We start from the raw sequence: 18002 nt of genomic DNA, 5'->3' as shown, positions 1-18002 counted from the left end.
CAGAGTCCATATTCGAATTCAGCTCAGCCTATCTTCAAAGTTGAGATTTTTTTTCCCACCCGGGAGATCTTACCCCCTCTGTAAAGAACAGATCATCTTCAGCTTTCAAATACAAGCTTCACAAACTTGTTCCCTCTATCTACTCACAAACACTTAATGAAGGAGCTGCTGTTCCCTTTTCTTTAATACATAGAATAGCATCAGACACATTTTGACTGCCTGTTAGAAGGCAAGAGAGCGCCTATTTTGGACTCAAAACTACTTTAGTTCGACTACTTCTTAACTCTTTCTAACTCTAAGTCCACTTGTCCTTACCTTGTCTTTTTTCCATATGTGAAAGGGGATAACAAAATATCTATCACGCAGGGTTGTTCATTAAATGAAATTTTTATATCAGCACGCAATATGCTTGGAATGAAACTTGTCACAAACCAAGCACTCAAATAGTAGCTCTTATTTTGATAATATGTCTTACTGTCAATTTAAATTGAGTGAGGATCCCTATCCATATTTGGTGTAGACTCCACAGTCTCTTGAGAACATTCCTTTCATGGTAGGACTCAGAAATAATATAAAGAAAAGGGACCTTTCTCGTTTTTTCTGCTTGAGGTAGGGCTCAGTATCATGCTGCAGACCCATTGTCTCATCACACATTCTGAAACAAAGTAAGATGCAAACCTTGGTTGTCCTAATGAGTTTACATTTGTAATTAGAAAATTTACAGAGACTCCTACTGGCATATCACGTTGGGTGGAACCCAAAAGGTAGAATTTTGTATTACTGAAGCTTGTATACAGTCAGGTTTCATAGGAGATGTTTTGAACTGATATATGTCAAAATCACAAATAATATTTGTATTAGATTCCTATTCAGCTGTAACACATTACCACAAACTTATTGACTTACAACAATACATTACATATAGTTCTGTAGGTCAGAACTCCAAAATGCGTTTCAGCTGGCTAAAATGAATATATCAGGAAGGCTGTATTACTTCTGGAGATATAGGGAAGAAACTATTTTCTTGCCTTTTCAAGATTCTAGACAGTACCTGCATTCCTAAACCTTATGAAAGAGTCTGGGGTGGTCTTCATAATCCTCCCCCCACCCAACAATGACTGAAAAGTCAACACATACTTTTGTCTTCATGAACCTAGTTTATCTGGGTTTTAATCTGGGAGAGTGGGGGAAGATAAGCATTAATTTTGTGATGATATATCCTAACATATTACCATAATATTCCAGTAGGTATTGTTCTAATCTGTTCAGTGATTATAGACTTTTAGAGTCATGAAATTGTGAATTTCTGAAAAAATTTGTAGGTCACCCAGTTTAAACTACCATTCAAGGAGTATCCACTACAACATAGCCTCTCACACTTTAATATGCACATTAATTTATCAGTGACCTTGTTAAAAATGCAGATTCTGATTCAGTAGGTCTCAGGGATAGGGCCTGAGAACCTGCATTTCTAATATATTCCCAGGAAACTCCTGATTCAGGGACCACACTTTGAGTAGTAAGTCTCCTGATCATTCCTGACAGATACTGCCACCTTGGAGATGGTTCTGCTATAGTCTTTTATTTGTATTTTGGTAATTCCCACTGTCAAATACAATTGTTATTTCTTGGATCAAAGCCAAACTAAAAATATATGTAAAACTTGTCTGATTTTTTTAAAGATACAAACCAAAGTGACATTGCAATTGAAGGGAACCTTAAAAAGTTGAATATGTATGCAAGATTCAGAGTTTTATATTATATATAGAAATATATACATATGTGTATAAAATATATATATATACATGCATATGTGTGTTTATAGGTATATATATATATCCACATCCATGTTAAATAATTCTGAAAAATCTCAAGTTATATAGTATTTTATGGAACTGACTCAACTTTAACATTTCCCTTTACATTAATTCTTATAAGAAAATAAAAAATTAAAGGGTATAAATTTGTAATGTCCTACAGATAAGCATGGGTCTAAATGTAACATTTTTAGCCCTCCACATTAAAGAAACTGACAGCCAGCCAACATCACTTGGATTGAGTTGAGCTGAAGTAGACCATGTCACCAGCTCTCACTTCAAAGCTAGAGTTCTAGGTCTCATATTCAGATTTAGCTACTACACATACTGATCACCTTAATTCTTATTTGATATTTGAAAGTTATTACTTTGGATAAAGTCAGCTAAGAAATGGTGATTATAGTGTATCAAAATCCATTGTAAGTGATTATTTTAATGACTCTGTACCAACAGGGACACATAGACATCCAGACAAAAAACAACCTAATTATAATGACAGCACCAAAGTGAAGCTGTGACAGTTACAAAACCAATTTAAAAGTTTTTTGACAGCCATGGCTAAAAGCTTTGTTTGGATCTTTCAGTAATAACAGTTTACTTAAGACACAAATCCACAGCCAAGGAAAATAGAGAGAGTTGTGGTTTTTCTGTCATGCAGATAAAGTAGAAAGCATTTGAAATGTTTTTAATAGAACATTATGTGGAAAAGAGTATATAAAAGGAATAATCATTATGGAATGTAACTCTCACAATTCAAGAATGACCAAATAACAATAAAAATTCTAATAAGTATAGAAACTTGCCAACTGATTTGCTTATCTGTGTTATGAAGGTCAGTGGTTCCTGCACACAAATTGATTTGCATTTAAATATGTTGATTGGCAGTCCTGGAATTTGATTTTGTATTACCTATAAAATAAGGTCAAAGGCACGTAAATGTAATACCTCCATAGCCACAGTGACACAGAACCTTACTAAATATTTGCTTTTCCAATAGCTCTGACATCTCCCAAATTATTAGATCTTATCACTTTTATTTATCTCCCTTGGTTCTGGACTCAGTCAGATATACAACATAATTAATTCTTTGACCTTGGGCAATTAATTTCCCCTTCCTGGACAGAAAAAAATATGCCTGATCACAAAATTGCATTTATTTTTATTGCAATTGCAATCTTTATAGAACACTTATAATATGCAAGCACTGTTCTACACATTTTACAAAAATTGACTCATTTAAAATGATGACACCTTTGGAGTGGCCATTGTTATCTCTACTTTACTGATGAGAAAACGGAGGCTCACAGAGGCTTAGCTAACTTTCCCAGGACTGCAGAATCTGTATGTGTTGGAATCTCTACTCCGTGCAATTTGGCTCTGAGCCCACATCCTTAATAAGTGCCGGGTACTGAGGGCCATGTGCAGTTACATGCGTAGATGCATATGACAGCAGCTCAGAAGAGGCAACCCTGTTTCTCTTTTCCCATCCCCAGGTTCTGCTTTAGTCAGGTGCTTTTCACTGCAAAAATTGAAGAATTCTCAGGTCAGATCAAGTGTGAGGATGGGTGCTCCTATGTGCCGAGAAGAAAAAAGGCCTCAACATGTGATGGTGCTAGTCTCTGGGCAGTTAGCACCAAGGGATGTGATTTCGTGGTTTGTTGTTATGTGCTCAGGTCCATTCAGTAGGTTAGCTTCTCTCTCCTTTTTTTGCTGCCCAAGGCCTTCAGCCTGTACTCTCTCTCCTTTTATACATTGTATACCCCACCATGGGTGGTGGATCCCAGAATGGACTTTAAACAGACTTGGATCTGGAGCCTCCTTCTATTGTGTCCTTGCTGTGTGATCTTGGACAAATGACTTAATCTCTGAACTCACTGGAAAAAGTGAGCAATACATCCTGCTGTGTAGAGCTATGGTGAAGATTAAAAAAGATAAATAAATAACATACTTAAAGTATGGCCTGGAACATCATAAGCATTGAATACATGTCAGCAATCACAATAATAGTCAATTTTTGGATGGTTGATTATTTCACCCCAGAGTAGGCAGTAGTGTTGGGGTTAAATTGCAACTCCACCTGCAATATTTGTGTGACAGTGGGAAGGTTATTTTACTTCGCAGAGCCTCAGTTTTCATCTCCATAAAATGGGGGTAATTTCCCACAGTGGCTTTTGTTAAGAGTCTATCTGTTTTGCCTCCTCAGCAAATGATGCGGTCATCAGTTTTCCACATGTTCATTCTGAGCATGGTGACTGTGGATGTGATAGTGGCTGCAAGCAACTACCACAAAGGAGAAAGCTTCAGAAGGCAGTACGATGAGTTCTATCTTGCAGAGGTAAGCAGCCCACTCAGATGCAGATCACCATTCAAGGTAGAGGTGAACCTCAGATGGGGCCTTTTGTAAACATGAAAATTGATATCAATTGCTTAATTACCTGACTTTGACTGAAGCTGATTCATTATCTACTTCTGAAGTGTTTCTTTGGCCACTGTGTTGCCTGCTTCATTTTCGTAACTCTCAGACTGAGTGACTTCCCCACCATGTCATGTTGCCAAGGTAACCCCCACCCCCAGCCCCTGCTCTTACTCTTTTGAGCTTGTTATTTTCCTATCCACCTCACATTTTCTCTCCTTTCTCAAGTTGTGTTTAGTCTGTTTCCTGCTAAGGATGAGCAAGCACAGATTCAGAAGATTGTAAATAAGGAAGTCATCTCAGTAATACCAAGGAGAGGGCAGGAAGGAAATTGAAACAGATAACACAATAATTTCTGTACTAGAAACTGAGGTGTGACCACCTACACTAAAGATACCAAGTCAGGAGCAGGTAGGTTTAGTGATTAAACAAGCATCTTCTAGCACCCTACATACCATACTAGAGTTTGGGAATAGTACTTCTTATCAATTGACTCATTTTGTTAATAGTTGATTCTTAAATATTTTTAAAAGATTTTAATTACTCATGAGAGACACAGAGAGATAGGCAGATATAGACAGAGGGAGAAACAGACTCCCTCCCGATGCAGGACCCTGGGATCATGCCCTGAGCCAGAGGCAGATGCTCAACCACTGAGCTACCCAGGTATCCCTGATTCTTAAATAATTTAATGACATCTAGAGACCACTTTTTTAATTGTGAAAAATTATTTCTAAAATACAGCTCAGAATTCACTGGTGACATTTTTATGGAAAAGCTTATTTACATATAACTCTTTAGAAACCCATTTTTCTTTTAAGTGAGGTAAGCATATATAGCTGAAGGACACTTTAAGAAACGCAAAATATGAAAAAACAAACTTAAAAAACAGAAAAACAGTAATTTGACTATTTTTATTATAAAAGCATCTTCCATGTAAAAAATCCAATTTGCCATATAGTTGAGTTCTCTAAGATATCCAGAATTCCTCCAGTACATTTAAAAATGGATTTGGTTCATAAAAATTCAATCCACCCACACATAAACTTTTTAGAAAAAGAACTGATGGGATATACCTATTGAATGTTAACAAGAAAGTTTTAAGGAGTCACTTATGAATTCCCCTCTTCATAGAAGTTTGTTGCCTGTAACAAAATATCAATTATATTAAACGTTTACCGTGATTTGATGCTGCCTAATTGCTACGTGGTATGTGGAGCTTACAGTTTAGCAAGAAATACAGATAGTAAACAATAAGTGTTTTATGCTGTGGGGTACCAATGACTGGAGCTCATGAAGAAATTATATCCAGCCTGACACTTGAAAAATGGGTATAATTTTGCTGCAGATCTAGCACACAAAGATTAGATTGTCATTAAAAACACAGGGAAACATGGACCAATAATGATATTTGCAGGTGAATTTCTAATGCTTGCATAATGGGATGGCAGCCACAGGGAGAGTCAGGTGAGAGGACATCTAACCCTGATGGAATATACCTCAAAGGAGTGTTGAGGAGCAATGGGTAGGGCATCTCTTCCTCATCCATGTGCTATCCTACATGGGCCATATAGGAAACTGGAGCATGAGCATCATCTTCTGGAAAGGACTGTGGTGGAAGCCATACATTTGGAACAGAAGCAGCTGAGGCAAGGACTTAGGAGGAAGATTAAGTGAATAGGAATAAGAGAATGTAGAAGAAATTACTTAACATGGAACCAGACTCAAGATTAGTTAAAGGCTCTGGGTGGAGAGAGATAGGAAGATACATAAGGCAGAAGAATTATAGTATTAGGACCAGAGGTTAAAGGGTTGATAACAAAATGCCTGGAAATCAGAACGGAAATGGCTATTGGTGATTGGGATTATGCTAATCTCTCTGGAGTGAGTTGTATCTGCTGGTGAAGGAGTCCTGGATATTGGAGATTACATTAACATTTCTTCTGTAGCCCTGCCCAAGGTGGGAACTCAGTGATACTAAATCAGTCCTGTAGAATAAACACAGGGCCATCCACTGGGAACACAGAAAACAGAATCCTCTGGCAAATTTCACCTAATTTTTTCACATATAAAATTGATCTCTTTCTTACTGTGTTTATGTATGTTACCTAACTTATGATCATGCAATGCCAACAAAATTTCAAATAATTTAATACTATAGAGTTCGCTGATACTCTAAATGCCTTAGGAGAATCCAGGTGTAGTTGATAAATCCTTATCATTTGCTTTTTGTGTATAGTATTAAACAATTAAAAAAATAAAGCAAAAAGCCAACCAGACAGGATTCTACAGCAGAATCTAACATTTGTTATGTGTCTACAAATCATTGCTCCTTCCCAAACACTGAAAATAAATTTGATTTTAGTAAAATAAGTAGCGATAATTTCTTCACTTTCAAAACCATGTGGACATTGCTTTATTCTTGAACTACTGAAGCATTCAGAATTCATTTCACTTCTACTGACTGATTTTGAGTATCTGAGCTTCCCAAAGCACATTTGGCCCTTATGCAATAGCATTATCACTGCTGTATATCAGAAACTTGTAAATGAATCCAGGTAATTTGTTCCAAATGAGTATTCTTAAGTTATTCTAATCACACTTACTCTTTTATAAAATACTCTCTTTTTTAAAAGTTTACAAGGACATTTTGAGCTTTAAGTCAGGGTCAACAAACTTTTTCTTGGAGAACCAGATTAACAAACATTGTTGGCTTTTCAGGCCACAGGCTTTTTGTCTCAACTACTCAACTCTACCACTGTTGTACAAAAATGAGTGTGGGCTGAGAATGATGGTGTTCCAATAATACTGTATTTACAAAAATAAGCAGTGGGCTCAACCTTGGGTTAAACTATAGAAACAGAGAGTATGTCAACTAACATCTTTATATGTTAAATTCAAATAGACTAATACTAAACAATAATAGCTGCCATTTGGGGGAGATTCTATTATGTTGCAAGTACTTTTAAAGGATTTCATTATCCCATTTAATTCTTAAAATAACTGTAATAACAAATTCAAGTGTATGGGCTATAATGATTCAATATTTAAGGCAATAGCATAATACAATATTTTAGTAACTTTATTTTAAAAATAGATCACAAATAGCCCTGAGCTTTCAGAGAAGTAATTTCTTGAGTTCCCGCATATTCCAGGATAATTTCAAAAATTCAGAATAAACCACTCTACCCATTAGAATCAACTTGCAGTCTAAAACACATCCTTTAAGCATAAATTAAGCTGCTTAGCTTCTGTTGTATAAGGAGACCAGTTTTGCTTCTCTGGACGAACCTAAATTTAAAATTAGTAAGAAAAAGGAAAAACATTTCTTTGCTTTTTTAGGTTATGTATAAACATAAAAAGGTAAATTTACTTTCTTTTTAAAGAATTTTTAATTCTGATCTTAGATAATACATTAATATTATACATAAAATCAATTTTATAATGAACATAATTATATGTTAAAATAGATACTCTCATTTTCTTAGTAATAAAACTTGAACAGTACTTTTCTACCATTATATAAAAATATATAAATATATAAGTGTATCCCCATAAGACTGTATGTTTAACAGAAACTTATCAGCACAGTGTTATGCACAGAAGATTAACAATTTCAACAAAATTCCTCTTTTAAGAAAGTCACGAATTGATGGGAGAGCTAGCACAATGAAGCAAGCAATGAAGAACAGCATTTCTGGTGAAGAGAGAGGTTTACCTTTTTTAGGATGTCTCTTCGGTTTCCTGTTTTTCTATGACAGCTGTGTGTTTGAAGCAGAAAGGCCTTTGTAAAGTCTGGACTGTTTGCCATCTTTCAGAAAGTCATCTTTTCTAGAAAAGTAGTTTCTGTGTCCCTCTGAAGACATTTGGCTTTATGATATTTGCTAAAATGAAATTAAATGAAAGACCCGTTTATTTTACTTCCAACAAAATCTGACACCTATATTTCACCTCATTATCACAAGAAACGACCAAATTAAGAAAGTGACTCATTTACCATAGCAGCAATCTTTCATATTATCATTAAGTTTAATATCATTTTTGGAAATTTTTCATTAAATAAGTTTTTTCTGACAATAACATTTTTAGTCCTTTCTTCTAAAGGACTTGGACAGTACCGTGTTATGTGAAAAATCATATAATAATGACATTTTCAACTATTCAGTGATCCATTTCAAAGGTTTGCTGTTAATGTAGAATATGGACAGTACAGTATAGATAAAGAACAAGTGATTTACAGACACCTCTAGAGTGGTTCAGATAGTCATTTACTTTGGTGTAATTTAATCTGAATTTCATTTAGGAAAATAGGGTTACCTGAATTAGATTTCTTGTGACTTTTGTACTATGATCTTCTTTTGTGACAAATATGCATTCATTTTCTCATAATATCCATTGTGTTTCTTGGCAAATATGAGATAGAGACCACAACACAAATCTTGGATTATACATTTCAAATATCTTTCCTACATTTGGGCAGCACTTCTACCATTTTATCTTCTCAGACCTGCATGGCACAATCAGCTCATTTATAATTTGTCACCTATAAATGTTCATACATTATTCATTGATTTAAAAGGGCAGAACGATTTCTATTGTTATATTTACATTATGCATGTCATTTTCCATTTGCTTATTTTTCTCCTTAGTGTCAGAAATTTGGCAATCATCTTACTGTTTTACCTGTTCACATCACAAATCCAATTGCAAGTTCTTTTAGAAAACAAGCATTTTAAATTAATTTCTCATGCTTTGCACTCTAAAAAATTATTTTCACGAGTGATGCGCTTTTCTGGAAACAAATCTAAAACTGTTTTTTGGAATACCTCCTTTAATTTTTAGATATATATTCCATTATTGGTAATTTTCTTGAGGACAAGAGAGTACGTTATGGTATATATTAAATGACATAAGTATTATTATAAAATTAAAAATGTGGAAAAGAAATAATAGAATATAGTGCTTGAAGAACTCCTATAGCCTGCATTCCTGAAAATATTTAACTTTGCTATGGTGACATTAAACCAGATACATCTATAAAGTATGCATTTTCAACAGGGAGTAAAACACCTATAAAGGGGTAAAAATTGGTTCTTAGGGAGGCAAAAAAAAAAATCTTACTATTTCAAGATTTTTTGCCTCCTTAAGAACCAATTTTTGCTCTATTTATAGAGTAGAAATAGATATGTGAAGTATATAAACAGATATATAAAATATCTTTGGTATTAAGATTCCATATGGCATGGTGTTAGGAACAAAATATCTAAAAAGACTCCTGGTTGGGAAGGAGGGGGTGATCTAAAAAAAAAAAAAAAAAGATTGGAAAACACTGATAGGAAAATTTTTTTAATAAATTTCTTTTTTTATTGGTGTTCAATTTACCAACATACAGAATAACACCCAGTGCTCATCCCATCAAGTGCCCCCCTCAGTGCCCGTCACCCATTCACCCCCACCCCCCGCCCTCCTCCCCTTCCACCACCCCTAGTTCATTTCCCAGAGTTAGGAGTCTTTAGGTTCTGTCTCCCTTTCTGAAATTTCCCACACATTTCTTCTCCCTTCCCTTATATTCCCTTTCACTATTATTTATATTCCCCAAATGAATGAGAACATTTTGAGAGAAATATTTGTGTACTGTTTCCAAGTTATTTCAAATAATGTGACAATATTTATGGAGAGTTTATCACACTTACAGATCTTGCCTTCAGGGCGCCTGGGTGGCTCAGTCAGTTAAGCCTCTGCCTTTGGCTCAGGTCATGATCTAGGGGTCCTGGGATCAAGACCTGTGCCAGGCTCCCTGCTCAGGGGGGAGTCTGCTTCTCCTCCCTCTGTCTACCATTCCCCATGCTTCTGTGCACTCTCTCTTTCTGTCAAATTAAAAAAACAAAAAACAAAAAACAAAAAAAAAAACCCTTTACAAATCTTATCTTTGCTCTTGAAAAGATGAGTTTCAACTTGTAAGCACTCACACATAGCATAATGTGCTGCAAAGATGAGAGACAGAGGAAACATCCTAGGGCATCTTGTCCATGTGGCGGGCTGCGACGCGAGGAAGCACAGCAATGGCACATGCACTCCCAGGCCATCTGCCTGGGATTTGTGGAAAGCCCAAGACTGGACACATTTCCAGATGATTCTTCTGAGCAGTCCTTCTAAGTATTGAGGTTCTGCAGGCAGCCCTGGGGTCTTCTCCCTTTTGTATGGCCAACAGCACAACCCTGGCAAGTTCCTCTCTGTCCAGCTATTGTCAAGGCTCATTTCGCTGACACAAGCTGGAGCCACCCACTGAGAAGTGTTGCTTTAGCTTCCCCCTTAACTGCTCCTCTCCTCTCCTTCTAAACTGAAATCCTGCACTAAACCTTCTAGCCTCCACTAAAATACCTGATGAGCAGTAAGCTAATTTAATTTTCCTAAATCCCAACTTTAATTCCTGACATAGTTCTTCCTTACCCCAAAGTAACCCGTAGGATAAGTAAGTTACATATATTGCCATATATAACATTTTTCATAAAATTTTACCACTTTGGGATTATAGTTTCTCAGAGAACTAGACTATTAGCTTATAATTAGTAATTAATTATGTTAAAAATGAGGTATTGTTTCCCACAAGTACTAGAATCAGAAACTCCAGGAGGAATATGAGTGGAAATATGGTATTTACATATAATCACATAACAGTTTGCTAAATCCTTTTATAGTGGCCATAAGAGGGTTTGAAAAGCATATAGGTTTTCCCACTGAGCAAATAATAATGCAAATGGATCCAGCTGCATATTTAATCATGAATTATAATCCTTTAAAGAGATAATTCCATCTGTCTTTTTGATAGCGGATGCAAAGTTAGCAAAGTAATTAGTTGTATTTATATATAATTTGATGATCTATTTGGATATATTTCAGGTATTTATTAGTAGTTCCCAACTTTAAAAACAAAAAGACACTTTGATATGGATTTCATTCTTTCCTCTGGAATGCAAGTTTGAAACTACAGGTGAAGACTAGAAATGGATGTGTAGGTGCCTGTCATTGCTCCCTCTGCTAATATGACATCCAGGTCAGGCTGCAGGTTAGACCTTTAGAACCCATCTGTGTTTTCAGTTACTCCAGAGATCTCCAATGTCTGGAGGACTTCTTTCATATTGTTATGAGACCTGGACTAAGAAGCCAGGGCTAGAGAAAACTTGCCTCTTTGTTAGGACTATGGCAGAGATTTAGATCCCCTGGATGTCTGGGGCTGACCCTGCAAAGGAGTTACACCTGCTCAGTGGTTGCTTGTGGTCCAGAGAAAACCAAAAGAATCCCACTGATCTTGATGAGCCAGGAAGGGAGCATTACTAGAAGCTGAATTACTTCTAGGTAGAGGCAGTTGGAAATGGATTTCACCAGCCTAAGAGGAGCCTTGACATGGAGCAGCTCCCTCCCGTGGGTGCCCAGCAGATAGACCTTGAGTTAATAGGTCACTTACCATAAAAATGGTAAATAAGTAAAGAAAAAGTATTCTCCTACAAAGGGACCCAGAAATTGAGGATGAAACTCAGAAAACGAAGATGAATGAGTACAAGAGTTTCCCAACCGAGTACAATTGATGGAAGATATAGTAGGGTTTGTTTTGTTTGTTTGTTTGTTTGTTTTTAATATCTCAAGCATAGGCAATTAAGGCACAAAACAAATTTTCTGAAGCTTTGGTTAAAATTTTCAAAAAATGAACTGAAAAAGGGGATGATTATTGTTGAGAAAGAATGATAATATGGGAGATCAGGTGGGGAAAGAAAACCTCAAAGAAATGGCAGAAATCATGAGGGGAAAAAGCAAAAGAGACTAGCCACTCTGATGTGACCAATACAAGGCCCTGAAGGAAAAAGAATGGATAGAAGAAAAGTAATAATGAATGAGAGAGAGAGAAGTGTTTCTAAATTGAGGAAAAGCATAAATCAGTAGATTGAAAGGAGACAATAAATCTCAGAGAGATTAAATGAAAAAAAAAAGTACATTCCTAGGCATATCCTGGTGACCTTCCTTGGTTACAAGCATAAAAAAAAATTATTAAGCCTCTGAACAGGCGTAAATAATCTGCAAAAACAAAATAAATATACTGTTCATCTACAATATTAAAAGGTAGAAAACGATGAGTCAATATATGCACAGACCATTGAGAGGAAAGAATCTGTATGCAGTCAGGATAGTCATGTCCATGTTAAAAATGCATTTTGGTGGGTAATGGGTGTTAAGGAGGGCACTTGATATGATGAGCACTTGGTGTTATATGTAAATGATGAATCACTAAATTCTACTCCTGAAATCAGTATTACACTATATGTTAACTAGAATTAAAATAAAAATTTGGGGGAAAATGCATTTTGGATAGGGAAGGTTTAAGAGAGTATACAACCTGTAATATTTATCTGAGCAAACCACTCCAAAGTATGCTAATTGTAAGTATATTAGAGAAGTAGCAAAGGAAAAGCAGACATAGAGGCTGACAAGGAAAGAAAAGAGATGGGTGTCAGATCCAAATGAAAGATGACAATAAAAATGTCACACAAAATCCTTGGGAAAAACAGATAGTTATGGTTCAAGAAACTAGAAGTAAATGTGTAAACAACTTTTTAAAATCAGGATTTAAGAAGAGGCATGACACCCATGAAGCATGGGGTAATAGATAAACATGCTGCTAAATTTGTAGATGGCAAGTATGTGAGGGATGGGTGAGCAAGCAACTTTGTATGGGAGAGGAGCTTATTACTATTCCACTTCAATGCAATAATTTTAAAAAAGGATAGATTGATTTATGACCATTGGGAATTGAACTGGGGGATTAGAAAAGCAGAGTAAAATGTCGAAATTAGTGGGGAGAGGAGGGAAGGAGGAGAAATCAACAACAGTTCGACCACATCAGAAAAGACAAGAAAACATTAAAAGATGAAATAACAATGACACACAAAAAACTGGAACCAAGACCAAATCTAATTATGGTACATTAAATATGTACAGGTTGAATTTTCCTCTCAAATGACATAGAAATCTGATTATGCTTAAACACAAACTCAAATATATTGATCATAGGAAACACATACAGGATGGCCCCAAAAGGTGACTGAAAATCATCTCTCAATGAAACAAGTAAAAGTGACACCTAAAATATTAAAACACTTTAAAATGCTTAGCAGAACATGCAAAAGATTAAGGAATATTCTCAAGGACAAAAGTTAAATGTGATATGAGTGCAGAATATGAGGTAGGCACTAACACTACAGCTACCTGAGAACATTTGTCACATAAAACTTTCCATTTTAAGAGCTATAATCAAGATAAAAGAGGCTGTGAAGGTGAGGTGCCAGGACAGAGACCCCTGCATCACATAGGACACCTAAGGTCTGTACTTCAATGAAAGAAGGAAAAAGTCCACTCTCAGAAGAATATGATGAGGAAAGCTTCAGTCTTGACTTTGACTACAGATGGATAGATAAAGAGTAAGATTTACTGAAAATGTGTCAACACAAGCCTGCCCTCACATGGGGTTGGATTTCCCATGGATTGTACCTACTCTCAAAGATGAGATAATTCCTTTTTTTAATGGTTAAAAAACATTCCTTTTTAATGTATTTATTCGTGAGAGAGAGAAAGAGGCAAAGGCAGAGGGAGAGGCAGGCTCCTCACAGGGAGCCTAATGCAGGACTGGATTCCAGGACCCTAGGATCACGCCCTGAGCCAAAGGCAGACATTCAGCCATGAGCCACCCAGGCATCCCAAAGATAAGATGATTCTTATTTAAGAAATTGCAGATCATGCAAAAGGTGGAAAACTCCACAGTAAGTTTGAGAAAGCTAGCATAAGCTTAATCAAAAGCTGATAATGGTAGTACAAGTAAAATTATAGACCAATTTCATATATGACAATTACTACAAATAGTATAAATAACATGCTATTCAACAAAATCCAGCAGGTTAGCATTACCATCTAAAGACTTATTCCCAGGAATATATAAATGGTCAACATCAAAGACCCTTGTGATATATTTCATTGCCTCAATGAATTAAGAGCTAAAATCCTGTAAGTAGAATAGGAAGAAGAAGAATGTCCTTAAACATGGTAGCAATTAATTACCAAAACCCATTGCAACCATTATACATGAATGCTGGAAAACTTCCTTTGAAAATAGGAGTAAATTATGGATCCTTCTTACTGCCACTTAATCAGAAGTGAGTATCACAATACAGATGCAGCATTATAGCTAATGAATTAATACAATTAATGCCAAAATAAGTCTTTAAAAATCTTATCTTCATTTGCAGATGAAATATACATATTTCTATAAAACTCAGGAGGTATTATTTAAAATATTAGAATTAGAAGAATCTAGTAAGGCGGTTATAGAAAATCAATATAGATAAATCGATAGCTTTTTTCTCCACTGGAACTAACTAGGCAGAAATGGTAAAAAAAATAAAATAAAAAAAATTTAAAAATGCATTTACATTAGTTATCATGATAATAAATTCATAGAAATAAATTTCACAAGCAAACAATAACATCTTAATGGGGGAAATTTTTATTAAAGAACATAGTCCAAAATAAATAGAAAAACTGTGGTTTTGGATAGAACTACTCGGTAGTAGTCCTTCTAAAGTCCTATTTTGTTTTAAAAGGTAAAGAAAAAATTTGAAAAGATAAAGATAGAAATATGTGACCATATAAAATCTAAAGTACTTGTAGAGCTAATGCCACCAAATTTAAAAATCAAACTATTGACTAGGGAAAAAAATATTTGCAGTTCATATAGCAGACAAAGATTAATGTCCTTAATATCAGCAGCTCTGAAAACTGATAAGAAAGATAAAATGCCACCATAGAAAATTGGCAAGGTTATGAACAGGAAAATTGTATTAAAAGAAAAATCTAAATGATCAATACATATATGAACAGATAAGTAAAGGTTTGATTAAGTTTGATTACATCTGGTGGTAGTACAGATTTAGGACAAGAAACCCTTTCCTACCTTGCTAGAAGGCAAAAAACTTACTATAATATCTTGAAAGTAATCCCTTAATATTGCCTAAAATTTAAAACATGCAAAACTGTCTTTTGCTCCAATAATGCCAGCTTTGAAAATGTATGTGTACATATAAAAGCCCAATAAAATACCAATATTACATAAAGATAGTTGGTGTAGTCTTGTTTTAGAAGTAGTGAAATGCTTAATCATTTTCCCCTGATGATTCCCTATCAAGGAAGTAGTACCCTTCATTAAATCAGTAAAGAAAATGTCGAATTAAATAAACACTGAAGACTTCTGGGTAAAGATGGCAGAGTAGGAGGACTCTAAGCTCAGCTTGTCCCACAGATACGAGTAGGTAACACCCACATCAGTGTAAATAATCCAGAAAACAACCAGAAGACTAGCAGAACAGGCTCTCCACAACTAAATGGAGAGAAGAAGTCACATTGAAGACAGTAGGAAGGGCAGAGAGCTAAATGAATCTGAGGGACTGTTCATGGGAGGGAGGGATGCCTGAGCGTGGAGAAAGTGTCTTCATGCCAGACACCAGAGGTACAGGAAGCTCACATAAGGAAAACAAATCCCCATAATTTAACTTTGAAAACCAGGGCGGGGGGGGATCCCTGGGTGGCTCAGCGGTTTGGCACCTGCCTTCAGCCCAGGGCGCAATCCTGGAGTCCCGGGATCGAGTCCCACGTTGGGCTCCCTGCATGGAGCCTGCTTCTCCTTCTGCCCGTCTCTCTCTCTCTCTCTCTCTCTCTCTCTCATGAATAAATAATAAATAAAATCTTTAAAAAAAAAAAAAAAGAAAAGAAAACCAGAGGGGTGTAATTTCAGGAGTTCTTACAATCACTGGGGCTTAAAACCTGGAACTTTAAAAACCAGCAGGTTTTGCTCTGGGAGAGCTTAGAGGACAATAGGAAACTGAGTCCCCACCCTTAAAGAGACAGCACAAAAACAGCCCCAGGGAGATACAGCATAGAAGCAGCAATTTGAAAAGCAACTGAGTTTATGGAAGGGAGATTTGTTTATTAATCATAGAGCATGTGCTAGAGGAGCAAAGGTCCTTGGGAGACTTCAAGAATAAAAGAGATGACAGGTGCAATTTCCCTCCCCTACCCCCTAGCCAAGACACTGTGGGAACCAGAATGGGGAAAACATTCTCCACCTAATATGCTAACAGCATGTCCCATCCATAAGTTTTCCTGCAGATCTGCCCCTTCAGTACACCATTGGCTGGAACCCATCCAAAGCAGTGCCACAAGCCTGGCAGTACTTAAGCAGCCCCAATAGGGGTAGCACCACCCCAAGTGACTCTTACCTTGGAGAAAAGGGAAGATAACCACACACACCAGTCAGCTAGTTCCAGCAGTGGTTTGGGGACAGACATCTGGTCTGACTACTGGCCCCAACCACCAACAAAAGTTTCTCAGGGGACAACACAGGGAACCCTACAGTTTGGTGCTACTGTATCTCTAGAAAATGCCTGATATGATTCAACTCAAGCCCAGGGTAGCCCCAGAGCAACCCACTAACAACACAGGGACCAAACCCTGCCCAAAACAGGCAAAGAGAGTGATTCCAGATGACTAGACTGAAGGCAGAAATGGCTTAGCCATAATACTAGGACACACACAACATACATAGGAGATACCCTTGAAGCACCAAGTACTGGTGAACAGGGGACATTGCCCTGCATGGCAAAAAGTAGTGAAAAATTGAGAATTTTAAAATCAGCAAGAAAAAAGAAAGCAGTTACATAAAAGGAAAACCCCATACAGCTATCAGATGATTTTTCAGCAGAAACTTTTCAGGCCAAAAGGGAGAGTCATAATATATTTAAAGTACTGAAAAAACCCTGCAGCCAAGAATACTTTATCCAGTAAGGCTATCATTCAGAAATGAAGGAGAGATAAAGAGTTCCCTAGACAAACAAAAGCTAAAGGAATCCGTGACCATTAAATGATAGCTCTACAAGAAGTGTTAGAAGGAAGGAAAAGTAAGACCACAAGTAAGAGTAAGAAAAGCAGGAAACACAAAGACAGTAAAATTAAGAACATCTATAAAAATCAGTCAAGGGATTCATAAAATAAAAGGATATAAAGTATGACACCATATACCTAAAAACATGGAGGGGAGAGGAGTAAAGAATAGATTCAAATTTAAGCAACCATCAACTTAATATAGACTGTTATATGCATAAGATGTTAGATACAAACCTAATGATAACCAAAAGTCAAAAACCAGTACTATATATGCAAAAAATAAAGAGAAAGGGCTCCAAATATGTCAATAAGGAAAACCAGCAAACTGTGAGAGAAGAGAGCAAGAAAGGAACCAAGAAGAAATACAAAAATAACCATAAAACAAGAAACAAAATGGCAATAAGTACATTCCTATCAGTAATTACCCTGAATGAAAATGGAATAAATGCTCCAATCAAAAGACATAGCATGAGAGAATGGATAAAAAAAAAAAAGACCCATCTATATACTGCCTATAAGAGACTTATTTCAGACTTAATGTACATTAAGTAAAGGGATGGAAAAGCACATCATGCAAATGGAGGTGAAAAGAAAGCTAGGGTAGCAAAATTTATATCAGACAAAATAGATTTTAAAGCAAAGACTGTACCAAGAGACATAGAAGTACCCAATATAATCATAAAGGGAACAATCCAACAAGAAGATATAACCATTGTAAATATTGCACCCAAAATGGGAGCTGTCCAATTTTCCCAACACCAGTGGGGTTATTGAAAAGAGACTTTTTCCCA

The 18002-nt window shown here is 36.2% G+C and overlaps 1 protein-coding gene across 1 annotated transcript in view; it reads left to right on the top strand.

Annotated features, from left to right (window-relative positions):
• Nucleotides 1–18002, top strand: part of NALCN (sodium leak channel, non-selective) — a 321940-nt gene that overhangs the window by 137531 nt on the left and 166407 nt on the right. The window contains 1 exon segment of the mRNA XM_038569986.1: nt 4021–4152. Within this exon segment, the coding sequence (XP_038425914.1) occupies nt 4021–4152 (132 nt within the window).

This window comes from Canis lupus, chromosome 22 (genome assembly GCF_011100685.1).
Source record: "Canis lupus familiaris isolate Mischka breed German Shepherd chromosome 22, alternate assembly UU_Cfam_GSD_1.0, whole genome shotgun sequence".
Lineage (NCBI taxonomy): Eukaryota > Metazoa > Chordata > Mammalia > Carnivora > Canidae > Canis > Canis lupus.
Note: the sequence above shows the minus strand (reverse complement) of the source record. Positions and strands in the feature narration are given on the sequence as shown.